Source organism: Falco naumanni, chromosome 9 (assembly GCF_017639655.2).
Source record: "Falco naumanni isolate bFalNau1 chromosome 9, bFalNau1.pat, whole genome shotgun sequence".
Classification (NCBI taxonomy): domain Eukaryota; kingdom Metazoa; phylum Chordata; class Aves; order Falconiformes; family Falconidae; genus Falco; species Falco naumanni.
The window spans coordinates 7,522,088-7,536,422 of NC_054062.1; the positions used below are offsets into that span (position 1 = coordinate 7,522,088).

Genomic DNA, 14,335 nt, shown 5'->3' on the forward strand with positions numbered 1-14,335 from the left:
CTTGAGACTAACGGAGCCAGGAGAGTCCCTGTTGTCTCTAGGGCAGCAGTGAACCTAGGCACCAGGTGTGGGGTCTCCCCCGCCACAGGGAGCTGCCCCCATCCCGCTACCCACCCCCAGGCGCAGGCTGGGCTGGTGGCTACGCTGCTTTCTGCCCCCTGGTACCCATGGCCTGGAGCAGCCATCCCAGACAAGCCATCCTCTCTGTGCCCCAGAGCCCCCGGCAGAGCCACCCCAGCACAGAGGTGGTTCAGCAACCACAACCGTGACCCTGCGTGGCGCAGAGGGTCTCCACCGACAGACCACCACACCCACACAGCCCTCTGCACCAGCAAACACTGCAGGACCGAGCGGATGCCTGCACCAGTGCGGACCCTGCGGAGCGAAGCAAGTGGCCAAACGTGAGCAGGACGCTCGGATTTCGCGTGTTTGCTGGCAACAGCTGAGGGAAGAAGAAATAACCAGCAGGAGAGTCCCCCTCGGCTGCACCAAGTGACCACTGCCACTGCTGCCAGCCACAGAGTGGAGACAGGGCCCTACCCCACCGCACATCCTCCCCCCCATGCCCCTGGGGTAACCGCCGTCCTTGGAGCCACAGCTGCCTGCCTTCACACCTCCACCTGTGCCACCCCAGCAGCTGCAGACCCCGGGCGTTAAGCTCGCTTTCCATCAGGCATTCATGCACAAGAGTCACTTTTCCAGTTGTGCCAGTGGCTTCCTGCCTGGCACAGCCTGGAAGCAACACCCCAGCTTTCTCCTGGAGTTACACCCTTCCCCCCTAAGACACACTTGCTCAGTGCCAGCCCGGAGGATCCTGATCTCCCCCAGCTCCAATCCAGCCAGAGAAAGGGGTGGTGCTCAGGGATACGTCTTCATGTCACTGAGAGATTTGCTTCTTACTCCATCTTCCATTCCACCTTAATTCCATTCATCCTTATCCATTGCCTTCCCACCAGCCCCTCCTGTGCTCCTTCATGGAGCATCATCAGGGACTGCAGGTGCACACAACTGTCTACAGGATGGCTTCCCCGCAGCATCAGCCTGCCCCAGAAGTACCCCATGAGCACAGGAGAACACTCCGGAGCCAGGGGAAAGCAGACAGGCCTGGGAAACGGTCCGCTGGGAAAGCAGAACTCAGCACCCTGCGTCTAAGCCCATGTCCTGCTCAGCTCCTGCCCCGGCATTGCCACCCTGCCCAGGGTGGCAGGGCACCCCTTGAGCCAGCAGAAGAGAGATGGGTGCAGGGAGATGAGAAACAATTTTGGACGCTGCCCTGAGCTCCCTGGGGTATGTGGGGCTGTGGCTGCTCCCTCCTGCCCTGCCCGCCTGAGGCTGGTGAGGGCCGCTTGAGCCCCCTCCCAGCCGCGGGCACAGCCAGGCTCACCGCACCTCACCTGCAGCTTTGCTCTGTGGTTTCAGGCACAGCCGTCCGTTAAGAAACCAAAGGCTTTGCCACGGCTCCCAGGAGAGCCAAGGCAGAGGAGGCAGAGCTGCCCAGCTCCCCCTCACCCACATGGGGCACCCCGGCTGGGCGATGCACCCCAGAGCTCCCACCGGCCCTGCTGCGCTCCCCCGGCGCCAGCACAGCCCCACAAACACCTCCAGCAGCCGCAACGCGGCTCCCAGCACCAAAACCCAGTGCTAAACCAAACCGGTGGTTTTTTTTATGAAGTCCCATCCAGGACTTGCTTTATTAAACACTCTGGGACACCAGCCTGGGAAAAAAAGAGAGTTTCACACAGGGAGGGCGGTTGGCAAAGCAGCAGGTTACTCCGAGTGACATCAGGTTAATAAAGCAAGAGCAGATCTCCAGTCTTGTTTAATTAAAAAAAGCAAACTGCAATTCCAAAGTCTTTGATGTGTTTTTTGTTTTTTTTTTTTGTTCGTTCCATTTCATTTTTGACCTAGCCCAAGCCATCTAATTGAGATTTTAAGATCCAGACTTTCATCTGGAGAGAAACTAAAGGAATTCCCAAAGCTGTATGTACTCATGGACAGGAGTGGGGAAAAACGTGCTAGAGCCCTGTTCCTCCTACCAGTTCGATGGGGAGAGGGAAAAAAAAATGGCTTTGTTTCTTAAGTAGACATTAGTCAGGACATTTTGGGAATCAAAGTTCCCATTGTAATGAAAAACAATATAATCCCATTACTAAGCAAAGTGGCCAGGCTATTCACCGGGTGGTAACCGGCTACCTGGGAAGGAGCAGCCCTTCAATGGAGCTTCATTCACAATAAACATGAAAGATGTCGAAGGAAGAGACCAAGACAAAACTCGCCTCATTCCCACCCTCAACAATGGCCGCTATGGATTTTTTTTCCCCAGTTGATGTTTTTTATATCCTCTGCCGGCATGAATCTGCACAGCCCTATTGTTCGTGGGAGTGGGCTGCCCTGAGCCGAGCTCTGCCCTCTCTGCTCATCCCGGTCCCTGCTCAACCTTCTCTTGGAGGAGCCCATTTATGGGGCCACCATGAAGGATGTGCTTCCCTAGGGAACACGGCCTGGGCTGAGGCCGGCGAGCGATCCACTGTCCCCTTGCCGGGCAGGGGCGAGCATCCTGAGGCAGGTCCTCAAGAAGTGCCCACACGGGTGACCAGGGTGACCGGGGTGCCCAACCGCTGTTACCCAGCTCTCCTCTCCCTCCGCAGTGCTGTGGCGTTCGAGAGCACCCACTGCAACTGCTCCCTGCTTTGATTTTTCAGATGTAAACATTTTCCCTTTAAAAACATTCTATCCTTTAAGCCAGCTGAAAGAAAAGTTGGAATTGGGGGGAGATGTGGAATTTCCTTCTCCTGAGGCCACCCTCCCTTCCCCGTCCGTTTCGGGGTACATGCCCATTTCCACCCACTCTGGACACAGTGCTGCCCACACCTGCTGCCTGTGCAGGGCAAATCCACGCTGCCTTGCTCTGGCACGCACACAGTGCTGGTGTCACCACCTCCCTAAGCGATGATGAACTCTTATTTTTTTTTCCTTATCCCCTTAAACGAAGTTTTGGCTACACACCGTGCTGCCTGAGAGCCAAATATGGAAAACTCCCACCCGGGACACGCGTGACCCCACCATCCCCTCTTCTAATCCTGAACATAAAACCTGAGATTAGGATCTGAACAGCCACCAAGAGTTTAAACAAGCTATATTTAGCTCCGATATTTATAAACAGGAGGGGGGGGGGGGGGGGGGGGGGGTGCAGAGCACATGGGTGCCCCTGCAGCACAAACCCTAAAGCCAGAGCAATTTGCTCCGAGGCTTTTTTGGTGAAAGGATGGGAGGGCACAGATGGCCAGTGATGGATCCAGTTCCCCCCAGCCACAGCCATGAAGCTGCTGGTTTCTCTTCGCAAGCAAAGCTCCCCAAAACAGTTATCAGCAACAAAAACCTCGCCTCCTTGGATACTATGGCCTGAGGGACGTAAAGCACCTCCAAGCAGACGGGTATCTATCTGCTCCTGGGATCTGCATCCCGGGATTTCTGTTGCTGCTGAGTTTATCCAAGGAAACGGCAAGGGAGGGAGGGAAGGTTCTGCCTCCGACACCTTTTGCCGGCAGAAATCCCTGTGTCAACATGACGCCCTCGCTGAGGGAGCGGGGACAATGGTGGCGGCTCTGCCCTCCGGCCGCAGCCCGCATTCCTGCCCCCCTCCCCTGGAAACCCCCCTTTTGTGGGGAGCAGCAGGCCCTGTGAAAGGGCCGTCTGTCGCCCTGCCTTTTGACTTGGAGGATCTGTGTCTAACATTTTAATAGGGGCTGGGGGCTGGGGAGAGCCCCCCCCCGCCTTGTCCCAGGCTGCTCCCCAGCGGGGTCACTCTCCCAGCCCACCCCGAAGCCGGCGCACGGGGCTCCGGCCGCCGATGGGCTGTGGGTGCTGGTGGCACTGCACATCCTGCCCTCGACAGCCACATTCCTCCACCTGCTCCAAGAGGAGCTACTCGATGGGTTACCTGGCCGCGAGAGCCTTCGGGAGGGTCTTCTTCTGATCCCCCCCCACAAGGACGCGCTGGTGGGGCAGGAGCACTGGGAACATGCTCTCCTCCATGGCTGCTCATAGACAGCGGGTAATTTCCATCTTAAAATAAACCACGGCACACTCACACTCACCCCCCAGGCAGCGATGCCAGCAGGGAGCACATGGTACTTGGGGTCCCCATCGCCCCACCAGCGCCAGCTCTCTCAGCCAGGGGACACGGGACAGAGCAGCTGGCAAAGTGAAGACCCCCAGGGCCAAAGGCTCCTTTCCTTGCTCCTCTTGGGGACAGTTGTGGTGGACACAGGTAGTGTCACATCGCTCCAAGGAGCCATAAAGGAGGATGAGGAGGAATCAGCAGCAGGACAGTAAGCTCAGCCCCTACAGCATCAGCCCTTGCAGCGGCCTGGGACTGATCCTGCACAGCCCTGGGACTGGACCTGCACAGCCTGGCACCACCACTCTCAGCTACACCAACTTCAGATGGAGCCCAAGCAACAGGCTCCCAGCCCGGCGGTGCTCCCCCCGGCACCCAGCCCACCACCACAAGGCTGCTTGCCTGCAGGGTGTCCCTTCTATATAAATAAGGGCAACGTTATAGCATCATTAAAACTTAATAAATCCATTTCCCATATAAATACCATTAAATTCAGATTTTGGGGAAGGGAATTAGGGTGAAAAGTTGTTAAAAGAAAATGACTACTGCGCAAATAAATTTTTGCAACTTGACTGAGCGTGAAAGTTTCCCATTAAAATGCAACTTTGCTCCCTTTGCTGGAAATGTGCAAGAGCCTAACAACCCGGGCCTAAACATTAACCGTTTAACTGACTTTTCCAATATTAACTCCAGACTGCCATGGGGGAAGGGGAGGACGTGACGGGTGCAAGCTTAAAGCAGACATTAATTACTGCTGTGCGAGGGAAGCACAACCAGAGCGCGCACCGCTCGCATCTCACCGGCATCGTGCTCCCAACAGCCCTTGGCAGACACAGACGTGGGCATCAGCGGCCGTGAACTAAAAATACTATATTCTGTTCTGAGGCAGAGGTCCCCACATGGCCCAGTTCAATGTCTTCCCCCCTCCCCAATCCATCACGTGGGCTTTAGTTGTGGTCCTGATCCTGCACCCCGAGCACTGAGCACCGCATTTACCAACGGGCACCTCCGCCACCACGAGCCAGGATGCGCCCAGCAGGCTGTGTCCTCCCTCTCGCACCAAGACAGGTTTTGATGTTCAGACACAGCAGCAGACAGAAGGGGAACTGAGGCACTCAGCAGACCTCACTTGACATATGTGGAAACCTCAACATCATCCCGTACTGCAGACCCCTGCCCATGGGGCACCTGCCAACACGGGGAGGTGACGGGGGGGACTTGACCTGCTGGACATGTACTAGAGCTGTAAACTGGGGCACTGCAACGGGTCTTGGTGCTGCTGCGCACCGAGGAAGGCAGAGTCCAGCCAAAGGTGTGCAAGCCCGAATGGGCACCGTCACACCATCGGGAAGCACCCTGAGCTGCTCCACCAGCAAGATCCAGGTGTCAAAAGTAAAGACTGGGGTGTCCCCAGGTGGGCATCTCTAACTGTCCTGGGGTCTCCAAGCAGGCGGATGGGAGCTGCCATAGCCTGGTGTCAGTAAGATCTAGCGGAGTGCTGCAAAGACTTTCCAACACCACACGTGCAAAGAGAGTTGTGCTAATATGTCCAGAGGGTGCTTCCTCAGCCCCCCGAGCCCTGGCGCTGCAGCCCTGGTCAGACCCTGCCGATGCCAGCAGTGCCAAAGCAGGGCCCTGCCCCTCACACGTCACCGCTCCTGCTCCTGGATGCCTCCACATTCAGATACCCAAGAAGCAAAAGCGCAGCACCCCACTCAGCACCAGAGCAACGTTTCTATGCTTATTCCAGATCTCTGGCTGATGTGAGTAGCTGCAGTTTTACCCCAGACCAAAGCGCGAGCACAGCCCTGGGCTGGTGAGCACCCAGCACAACACCCATGGCCAGCAGTGCTCATGATAGCAGGGGTAACACAAACCTGTTGCTGCTGATAGCTCTCAAGGCCAACCTGAAGGAGCCCAGCACCACAGGATGGAGCCCTTCTGTGAACAGATGGACTGGGAAAGCTGGGATGTGTCCTCCCCGCAACAAATCCGGCTCACCAAGGTACCATGCAGCAAGGCAGCATCAGGGACTGGCAGGATTTTGGCACAGCTGTGGGGCTGGGTGGCTGAAGCACCATCCTTCCAGGCACTGGGGCTCAGCGCCATGTGCCAAGGCACGTAATGAGATGAAAACACTATTTGGAAAGCATCTGGAATCACCCCAAACCATCACACCTCTGGCCTGATGGTCTTTTTAACCTTGGGCCCCCAAGCAAAGAGCTGCGGGAGGTCAGCCCAAGGCCAGCTCGAGGAGCAGTGAGTGAGCAGCCCAAGTGCCCCCTGGTGCTGCCCCATCCCAGGCGGCAGCAGGAGCCAGGCAGTCCTCAGGGATGGCTGGACATGAAACCACACACACCTGCAGCCCTGAGCAGAGCAGACAAGACCCTGAACACCTTTTTGGCCCCTGGGAAGGAGGCTGGACTCAACCGAGACCCCGCTGCTGGTCTGCTTTCCCAGGAGGGTTTAAGTTGTATCCCAGAAGCTCTTCCACTCCACAGCCTCAATACATGGTCTAAAACCTTCACCTGGCGTTTGGCGACACGTTAACCAGAGTCTCCATTCAGATACAGAGCTTACCAGCTCTCAGTAAGTGCACCCCGAGGCTACCCCCTCGTTAAACACACTGATGCTCTATAAATTTCACATTCCACTCATGTACACATGCCGTTACCGTCTGGGACGCCTACCAACATGAGCAAAACGAGGGTCACTACACCTCCAGGCCTGGAAAGAGCAGGTTAATTTCCAAACAATGTTATTTTAAAACTTGCTAACTGCCCCCTGATTATGTTATCCAAGCCCTTAATTGGTGAATAGCTTGGTCTTGCAGTGACTTATACGTGTCTCCCTCGCCCTACATACAATAAACTGGAACAGCCTTGGAGGTGAGAGCAGGGTATGCAGTATTAGCTGGAACAAACTGACATATCGTGGCTTCCAGCAGGTGGGAAGACAGCGAGTCAGTTTGTTGAGATGGAAGAGATTTTGGTGGAGTAAAAGGTACCCCACAGGTCAAAGCGAGTGACCTCCAGAAGCTGCCCACGGAGCCCCATGCACTGCAGGACCACACATTTAACAGCTGCAAATACCTGGCGAGGAATAGCCCCTCTGGTCTCGGGTGATGATGGCCGCTGTGAATACCCCATCCCCTCTGCATCCTGGGGAGCCTCTGAGCAAATTCATCTCGGCACGCACCACGCCATCCCTCCTGCTCATCTCTGTGCCACACGTACTGCTGAGGGACCTACTGAGATATTTCTTCTTGAACATGACCCACACTTGCCCCTGTCCAAATGCAGTACAACCCTTTGGACATCACAAGTATCCAAGCCATGAGAAGAAGCAAGCAAAAACCCTCAGCCCAATCAATAAAATCCCAAGGCAAGTAAGCAGGAGTCCGTGGGACCACCTGAGACAACTGATAACCATCAAGACACCTGGCAGAGAGGAGAGATGTAAACAGAGATTCTTCTAGAAAAGAGCTAAAAAATTCCGCTGCTGTCCCAGTGACCTCACCAGCTGGGCTTCTCAGCTAAGTTTCTCTTCAACTGGAATCTGCAACAGGTGACGCTTTTGTATTTTTAATCTACCCTTTTACCCATTTCCACCTTGTTCTTTCCGAGAATGAGATCAGACTCGAAAGAGCCATCAAGAGTTCTCAACATGGCTGAATCACCGCTCGTCTACTGCTTTAAGAGCTTCCTCTGGTTGATTGTTCAACACTCCACCCTCTTCCTCTCCAGCATGGAGACTGCATTTTTTCTTTGTTATTATTTCATGGAAATAACGTTGGGTTAAAGCACATGAGAAAAACCAAACCAGAAGGAAACTTCCGCCCTTTACAATGAGATAACAATGACTGAGCAGTTGAATAACTTGAAGGGCACAGAGAGCTGCAGGGCTCAGATCACTCCTCTCGTCTTCCTGGTTGTCTCCTGGAAGAGTCTGGAGTTAAAATAACCATCTCTTCCCACTACAGTCCCCCCTCTGAACGTTTCTTCCAATGTTTCTGGCCCACTGCCCGTAGAAGCTGGTGGTGGCAACAGGCACCGGCTCCGGAGCCATCGCCCCAGCTGAACTACAACGCCACGCTGATTCATAAACAGAGGAAGTACTTTAGCAAACCGACTTTTCCCCCTTTTCAGCGCAAGCCTAGCGATTAATTTAACTTATTCTTTTCCTCTGCCATCTCTTCTGCTTCTCTGGGCGAGGGTATGACAACCCAGGCGCAGCTCCTCTGACTTGAATGGCACGAGGCTGGTGGAGTGGCGTTTGAAACGCAGCCTTCTTTCATGCCATCTGCTTTTAACTAGCAGAGCAAGGGAGGTCCTGGGAATAAACATCACATGGCGCAGCAACCTAAAATCAGCCCTACTCCTTTGCAGGGATGCCAGTCAAAACTACGGTTGTCCAACAGTCTAATTAGGAGCTATCACTAGAAGTCAAAATGATCTTTTTGGAAAACCTTCTCATTTTGTCTGGGAAAATGCCTTAGTCAAAGGCAAGTGCTTTTTCTGGAAAGCCACAGCTATCCAGCACCACGAAACCACACGTCAAGCACCGCAGCAGCCATCGTCTGCAGGCAGGACCGTCTAAAGCTCCGGATCTGGTCCGAGCGCTGTGCGTGGGACAGAAACACCCCGCGCCTCCAGCTGGGGTCCGGGCAAGATGCGCCAAACTCTGCGGCTGCTCCTCCAGCACTGAAAGACCCGGCTACCCCTGCCAAGATGGAAAGCAGCTCCAAAGGCGGCTTAATTAGGCCGCTTCTGTCGCGAGCCCTCCAGCCGATCAAATGCTCAGTCCTCTCCATTCAATTAAAGCCCTGCGTGCCCCGAACTGCCTGGCAAAGGGACAAACAAGATAAGACACCTGGAGTTTTACAAACTATCCCTGTAAAATAATAAAGGCAGAGAAATCTCATCGCCTCGCACCGGCGATTCCCTTTCCGTAACAGGGCCGATAACTCGGTTTCGGAGTTATCAGAGTCGTCTTCACATAACCCAACGAGCTCTCTCCTGCCACAAACGCCAGGACGCTTGTCCGCTGGAGTAGCGTCTCCCTCGTACGCTATTTATTTCACTCCACTTTCTAATTGGATTTGTGGGGGCAGCACAATGGGGCTTTATGGCCAAACTTTGTTAAGTGCCAGGCCGAGCAGAGATGTGGCCAGCAGCCAAAATGGTGCATTTCACGCAGGCGCCAAAGGGCAGTGCCAAGCTTTTCTGCGTCTGGTATCTGTGTTCTTGGCTCTGCTTTGTTTAAGAAGCTTGGAAGCAAAACTCCTCGTAAAGAGATATTCAAACAAGTAAAAAACCAGGATTTTGCAAGCTGCTCTCAGATACCTCAGAAAGCTGCACCTCCTCCAGTCTGGCAGTACCTCTGATATCTGCCCCGATCGCCCACGGAGCGTACCCTGCGCGGGACAAGCGCTTTAACACACTGAGAACACACACTTTGGTTTCCTGCAAAAATAACTCGCACACACTCGTGAATCCATCCCAGCATCTGCCGCCAAGCGAGAGGTGGTTATTCACAGCTAGCAAGTTTAAAGAACAAGTTCTTTAAATTTTTTCTCTTAAAAAAAGCCCATCCTGAGCCTACTTTGGAGGCTTCTCCTCCATATAGAGCTCGCACACATCAGATCTAATTAGATTCCATCACCATCTGCACATGAAAAGTAAATCAGGAGTTGCAGAGACTTAAGAAAAAAAGGGAAGAATGACCACAAGGAAAAGGAGGGGTGTAAGGTTGGGGAGGGGGTGGAGGGTTGGGCATTCTGGGAAGCCATACATGATTAGTCACACAGCATTAATCTGCCTCCCTTAACAATAGCTGCCGAATTTCGACCGAATCCCAGCTGTCGCTCTTTGAATGAAAGAAAACAAGATTTAGAGCGTCAAGCGTTGGTAAGGGCTTCTGTGCAAAAAAAAGTGGCGTGCATTCATTAGTGGCTCACAAAGAGACCCAGCCTTTGTCCATTAAATTGCTCATGTGCCTGATTGATTTGCTGATTTATTTGCACCAAAGGGTTGGGGGGCTCAGCTTGGAGAAGGGGGCGGGAGGTGCCTGGCTACTGGGCAGAGTAACGGCACCCAGGCAGATTTGCAAAAAAGCAACACACATTGTCAAGGGAAACTGCCATTCAACAGGTTGGGATTGGAAATGCCTTCAGGTTCCTTCGCCGAGGACTTCCTATTTGGAAATTTGGGGTGGGTGGGAACGTCTCCCCGCCCGCTCTCGGCTCAGGCCACGTTCAACAGGCAGAGGGGAAATCTGGCCGGAAAACAGAGTCTTGCCCATTCACATTTCTTTTATGGAATCGTTTTTAAAAGGGAGCTGGAGTCTTATTCATTTCTCTTGATTATTGTTCCCTGGGAGCCTGGAGTGAATCGGCCATCGCTGCGGTGGGTCGGTTGGTCCTTCAAAGAGTCCCAACGCTTTACACATCCGTTTCCCCACAATCGGCTTGGAGAAAGCTCCGGCCCGGGTGCCAGGTCCTGCCAGGAACGCCGGGCTGGACCGCAGCTTGGCACCGGTGCTGGCAGGACTGCGGGAGGAGGTGGCCCTGCTCCCCTGCCCGCCCTGGGCGATGCCCTGCAGACCCACGGACATCAACGGGGCAGCTCCAGAGGCCAGAGCCACACCATGAAACCTCTCTTGAACGTTTATTGGAGATATACTGGGGCACCGCACCACGAACTGCCAGGGTGCAAGGGAGTGAAAGGCAACGCTTCGGGGCCAGGAGGGAGTAGCTGGAAGACAGACAGAGAGACAGACAGCCTCCCTCCCTGCCTGACGGTCCAACGAGTGCCGCGGGCTGGCCCTACCTCCTGCTCCATCAGCAGGGCAGTCTGCATAGGTTAACACCAGCAAAACATGGCCCTTTGCCCATGTTTTTCCACCCAGCTACGAACAAAGCCCAATCCTGCCAAACTCGCGGCGACTCCTACACAAGCAGGTTATTCTTGCCACTCAAGGAAAGAGAACGCATCTTGCCCTATTAAATCCAGAGCCTTCAAAGCAAAGTCAACATGCATGTCAATACTTTGGTCAGGAGAGATGAAAATCCTCTGGCTCCTCCATACTTACTGGCACACCTCCGTCCCGTTGAGAAAAGTTTCACACTTGCCCCCGTTGAGGCAGGATTCGGCAAGCTGTGTGCACCGTAAACCTGCAACAGAAGGAGAGCGTTAGCCATGGTGCAGGTTCTGGGTGGCAGTGGCAGTGGCTGCATCCCCTAGAGTCACCCAGACTGGGGACAGGCTCGCCGAGACCCCCTGCGCAGCCTGGTGAGATGGGGGCTGTGGCACCCGGTGGCCCCCAGTCGCAGGGTGATGGAGGCGGGCAGGGACCACATGGCCCCAGCGCCGAAAGGCTCACCTAAAAATAAACTCAGGGTGGGCTCGAGGGCAGGCTCTGCCTTCTCCTCCAGTGGGAGGGCTGACAGAGAGAAACCCCAGATCAGGCCCTTGAGTGACAAATGCCATTTGGGAAAAACCATCCGCCCGAGGGCCCATGAGTTACCATTAACTCGGTAACGAAATGAGTTGCCCGTCACAACTTGCTATGAGTAAAGTTTTCATTGTCTGGCCCTCAGAGCCAAATTCTGCACAGTTACCACAGCAACTTGCTGAAAGTACCAGAATCGCTTCCGATTTCCACCCCGGCTCACTCTTCCCCTTCTCTGCCCCACTCGCTCTTCACGGTAACCGGCTCCGTGCCACGCGTGTGCAGCCAGAGTGGTTTCACATCGAACAACTTGGCACCACCACGACCAGAACCAAACTTCTCTGCCAGGCGGCTGCCGAGCCCCCCGCACCCCAGGGACACCCTCGGGGCTCTGGCCGCGCCCCGCCCCCCCCCCCCCCCCCCCCCCCCCAGCACATCCCACAGGGGATGGAGCAGGGGGGCTGGGGACCGCTCCAGCCGGCCACAACTTTCTGCAAACTTCGCCTGCGAGGGCTGGGCGCCAGGCACGGCTCTTAGCCCGGGCGGTCCCGGCGCGGAGCGGGCCGACGGAAACCCTGCTGCCTTCCCTTCCCAAAACCCTCCCAGGACACTCCTGCTGTAGGGATGGTTGCTCGCTCGGAGCCGGGGCTGGGGGGGGCATGGCAGGGCCCCGGCCCCCCGCGGGCGGGCTGCTCCCCGCTCCGCCCCGCACCTCCGGCCACTTTCAGGGCTCTTTGCCCCGGCCCCGACCGGCCGCCCCCGACGGGAGCGCAGCGCGGCGCGGCGAAGCGCCCGGGCCCGCCCCAGGGCCGGCGCCGGCGGGGGGTAGAGCCGCGGGGACCGTGGTGACTTTCAAGAAACAGGAAACCGAGAAAAATTTGCAAAACGGTTAAAAGCTCTCGTGGAACAACAGGCAGGAGCGCGGCCGCCCTGCGCGCCCCTCCGCGGGGCCGAGCCTGCCCCGAGCTCCGGCTCCCCCGGCTCCCCGCCGTGCCCGACTCCGGCCGCCCGCCGGTCCCAGCTCCGACGCCCCCCACCCGCCCGCCGTCCCGAGCTCCGGCGCCCCCTGCCCCCCCGTCCCCAGCTCCGGTCCGCCCGTCGGCAGCGAGCGCAGCTCCCCGCGGCACCCCCCGGTACCGAGCTCCGGTTCCCGCCGGCCCCGAGCGCCGCTCCCCCGCCACCTCCGGGGCAGCGAGTCCCTGCCCTTCCGCCGTGCTGAGCCCCGCTCCGCACCACGGCTCCAGCCCCGGTGTCCCCCCCTGCGGCGGCGCCGAGTTCCAGTCCCCCCCGAGGAGCTGCGCCCCGTCCCCAGGCACCGAGTCTGGTTCCCACGGACCCCCCCGCCCCGACGGCGCCGCGCTCCGGCACCCACCGTGCCCAGCCGGACTCGGGCCCCCCGCCGCGCCCGGCCCCGCTCTCGGCAAACTTCCTGCCGGGCCGGGGCGGCCGGTGCGGGGCCCGTCGCGGCGGCCCTCACCTCGCGTCAGGGCGGGCAGCAGGAGCACCAGGAGGCCGGGCGCCAGGAGCCGCTCCATCCCGCTCTGCTCCCGCCGCTCACAGCCGCATAGATCCGCGGGGCCTCGGCCGAGCCGAGCCGGTACCGGTGCCGGTAGGCGCTGCCCCGCCGGGAGCCCCAGACACAGCGCGCCCCACGCCGAGCGCAGCGACTCCGAGCGCCGGCGCCTCCCCCGGCTGCTCAGCCCCCGGCGGGCCGGGCCGGGCCGGGCGGGAGGGCGGGGGGGGCGGGACGGCGCGGGGGCGGGACGGCGCGGCACGGCACGGGATGGGGCGGCACAGCACGGGACGGGACGCTCCTCCCTGCCCAGCCCGGGGGGCCGCGGGTGGGAAGCCCCTTCCCGCCACGGAGGGACCCTGCGTGAGATGGCAGTGGGGCGGCGGGGCAGACGCCCCCCGTGCGGCCACCGGACACCCCCGATGCAGCCCCCCCCCCCCCCCCAGCCACCAGACATCCCCGGTGCAGCCCCCCCTCACACAGCCGCCGCACACCTCCGGTGCAGCCCCTCCCTGCAGCCACCAGACACCCCCGGTGCAGCCCAGGCCCCCGACACAGCCACCAGACACCCCTGGTGCAGCCCAGGACCCCGACACAGCCACCAGACACCCCTGGTGCATCCCCCCCTCATGCAGCCAGCGCACACCTCCGGTGCAGCCCCCCGACACAGCCACCAGACACCCCCGGTGCAGCCCAGGACCCCGACACAGCCACCAGACACCCCTGGTGCATCCCCCCCTCACGCAGCCACCGCACACCTCCGGTGCAGCCCCCCCGTGCAGCCACCGGACACCCTCGGTGCAGCCCCTCCATGCAGCCACCAGGCACCCCTGGAGCAACCCCCCATGCAGTCCCCACAACCCTGCAGTGCAGCCCCCCCATCCCCAGTGCAGCTCCAGCACAGCCATCCCACGCAGCCACCACAGGGCCCCAGCACAGCCCCGGACCCTCCCAGGCAGCCCCCCAAGCAGCCCCTGCATAGCCCCAGTGCAACCCCAGACACCTCCGGGCCGGCCCCCTACCCCAGCCTTGCTGTGGCTCCCCCATACACATGCTGCATAACCCCAGTGTGGTTCCCCCCATAGTCCCAGTGCAACCCCAGTGCAGCCCCCTTAAGCAACCTGAGTACAGCCCCTGTGCAGCCCCCCTAGTGCAGCCCCCCAGCCCCTGCACAGCCCCTGCACAGGGGCAGCTGGAAATGGCTGGTTGCACCGGTGGACCAGGGCTGAGCATCCCAGGGGGTCACCGGA

At 58.2% G+C, this 14,335-nt stretch overlaps 1 protein-coding gene across 3 annotated transcripts in view; it reads right to left on the bottom strand.

Annotated features, from left to right (window-relative positions):
- NOTCH1 (notch receptor 1) overlaps positions 1-13,265 on the bottom strand; it is a 44,653-nt gene extending 31,388 nt beyond the window's left edge. For 2 of the 3 annotated variants that reach the window (XM_040606926.1, XM_040606925.1), the window contains exons 1-2: positions 13,050-13,265; positions 11,213-11,294 (exon numbers count right to left, since the gene is read on the bottom strand). In XM_040606926.1, the coding sequence (XP_040462860.1) occupies positions 11,213-11,294; positions 13,050-13,107 (140 nt within the window). In that variant the 5' untranslated portion in view covers positions 13,108-13,265. Of the gene's footprint in view, positions 1-11,212; positions 11,295-11,763; positions 11,852-13,049 lie in introns of those variants that run through there. The other variant, XM_040606927.1, reaches the window with a different exon arrangement.
- Positions 13,266-14,335: the final 1,070 nt, after the last annotated feature.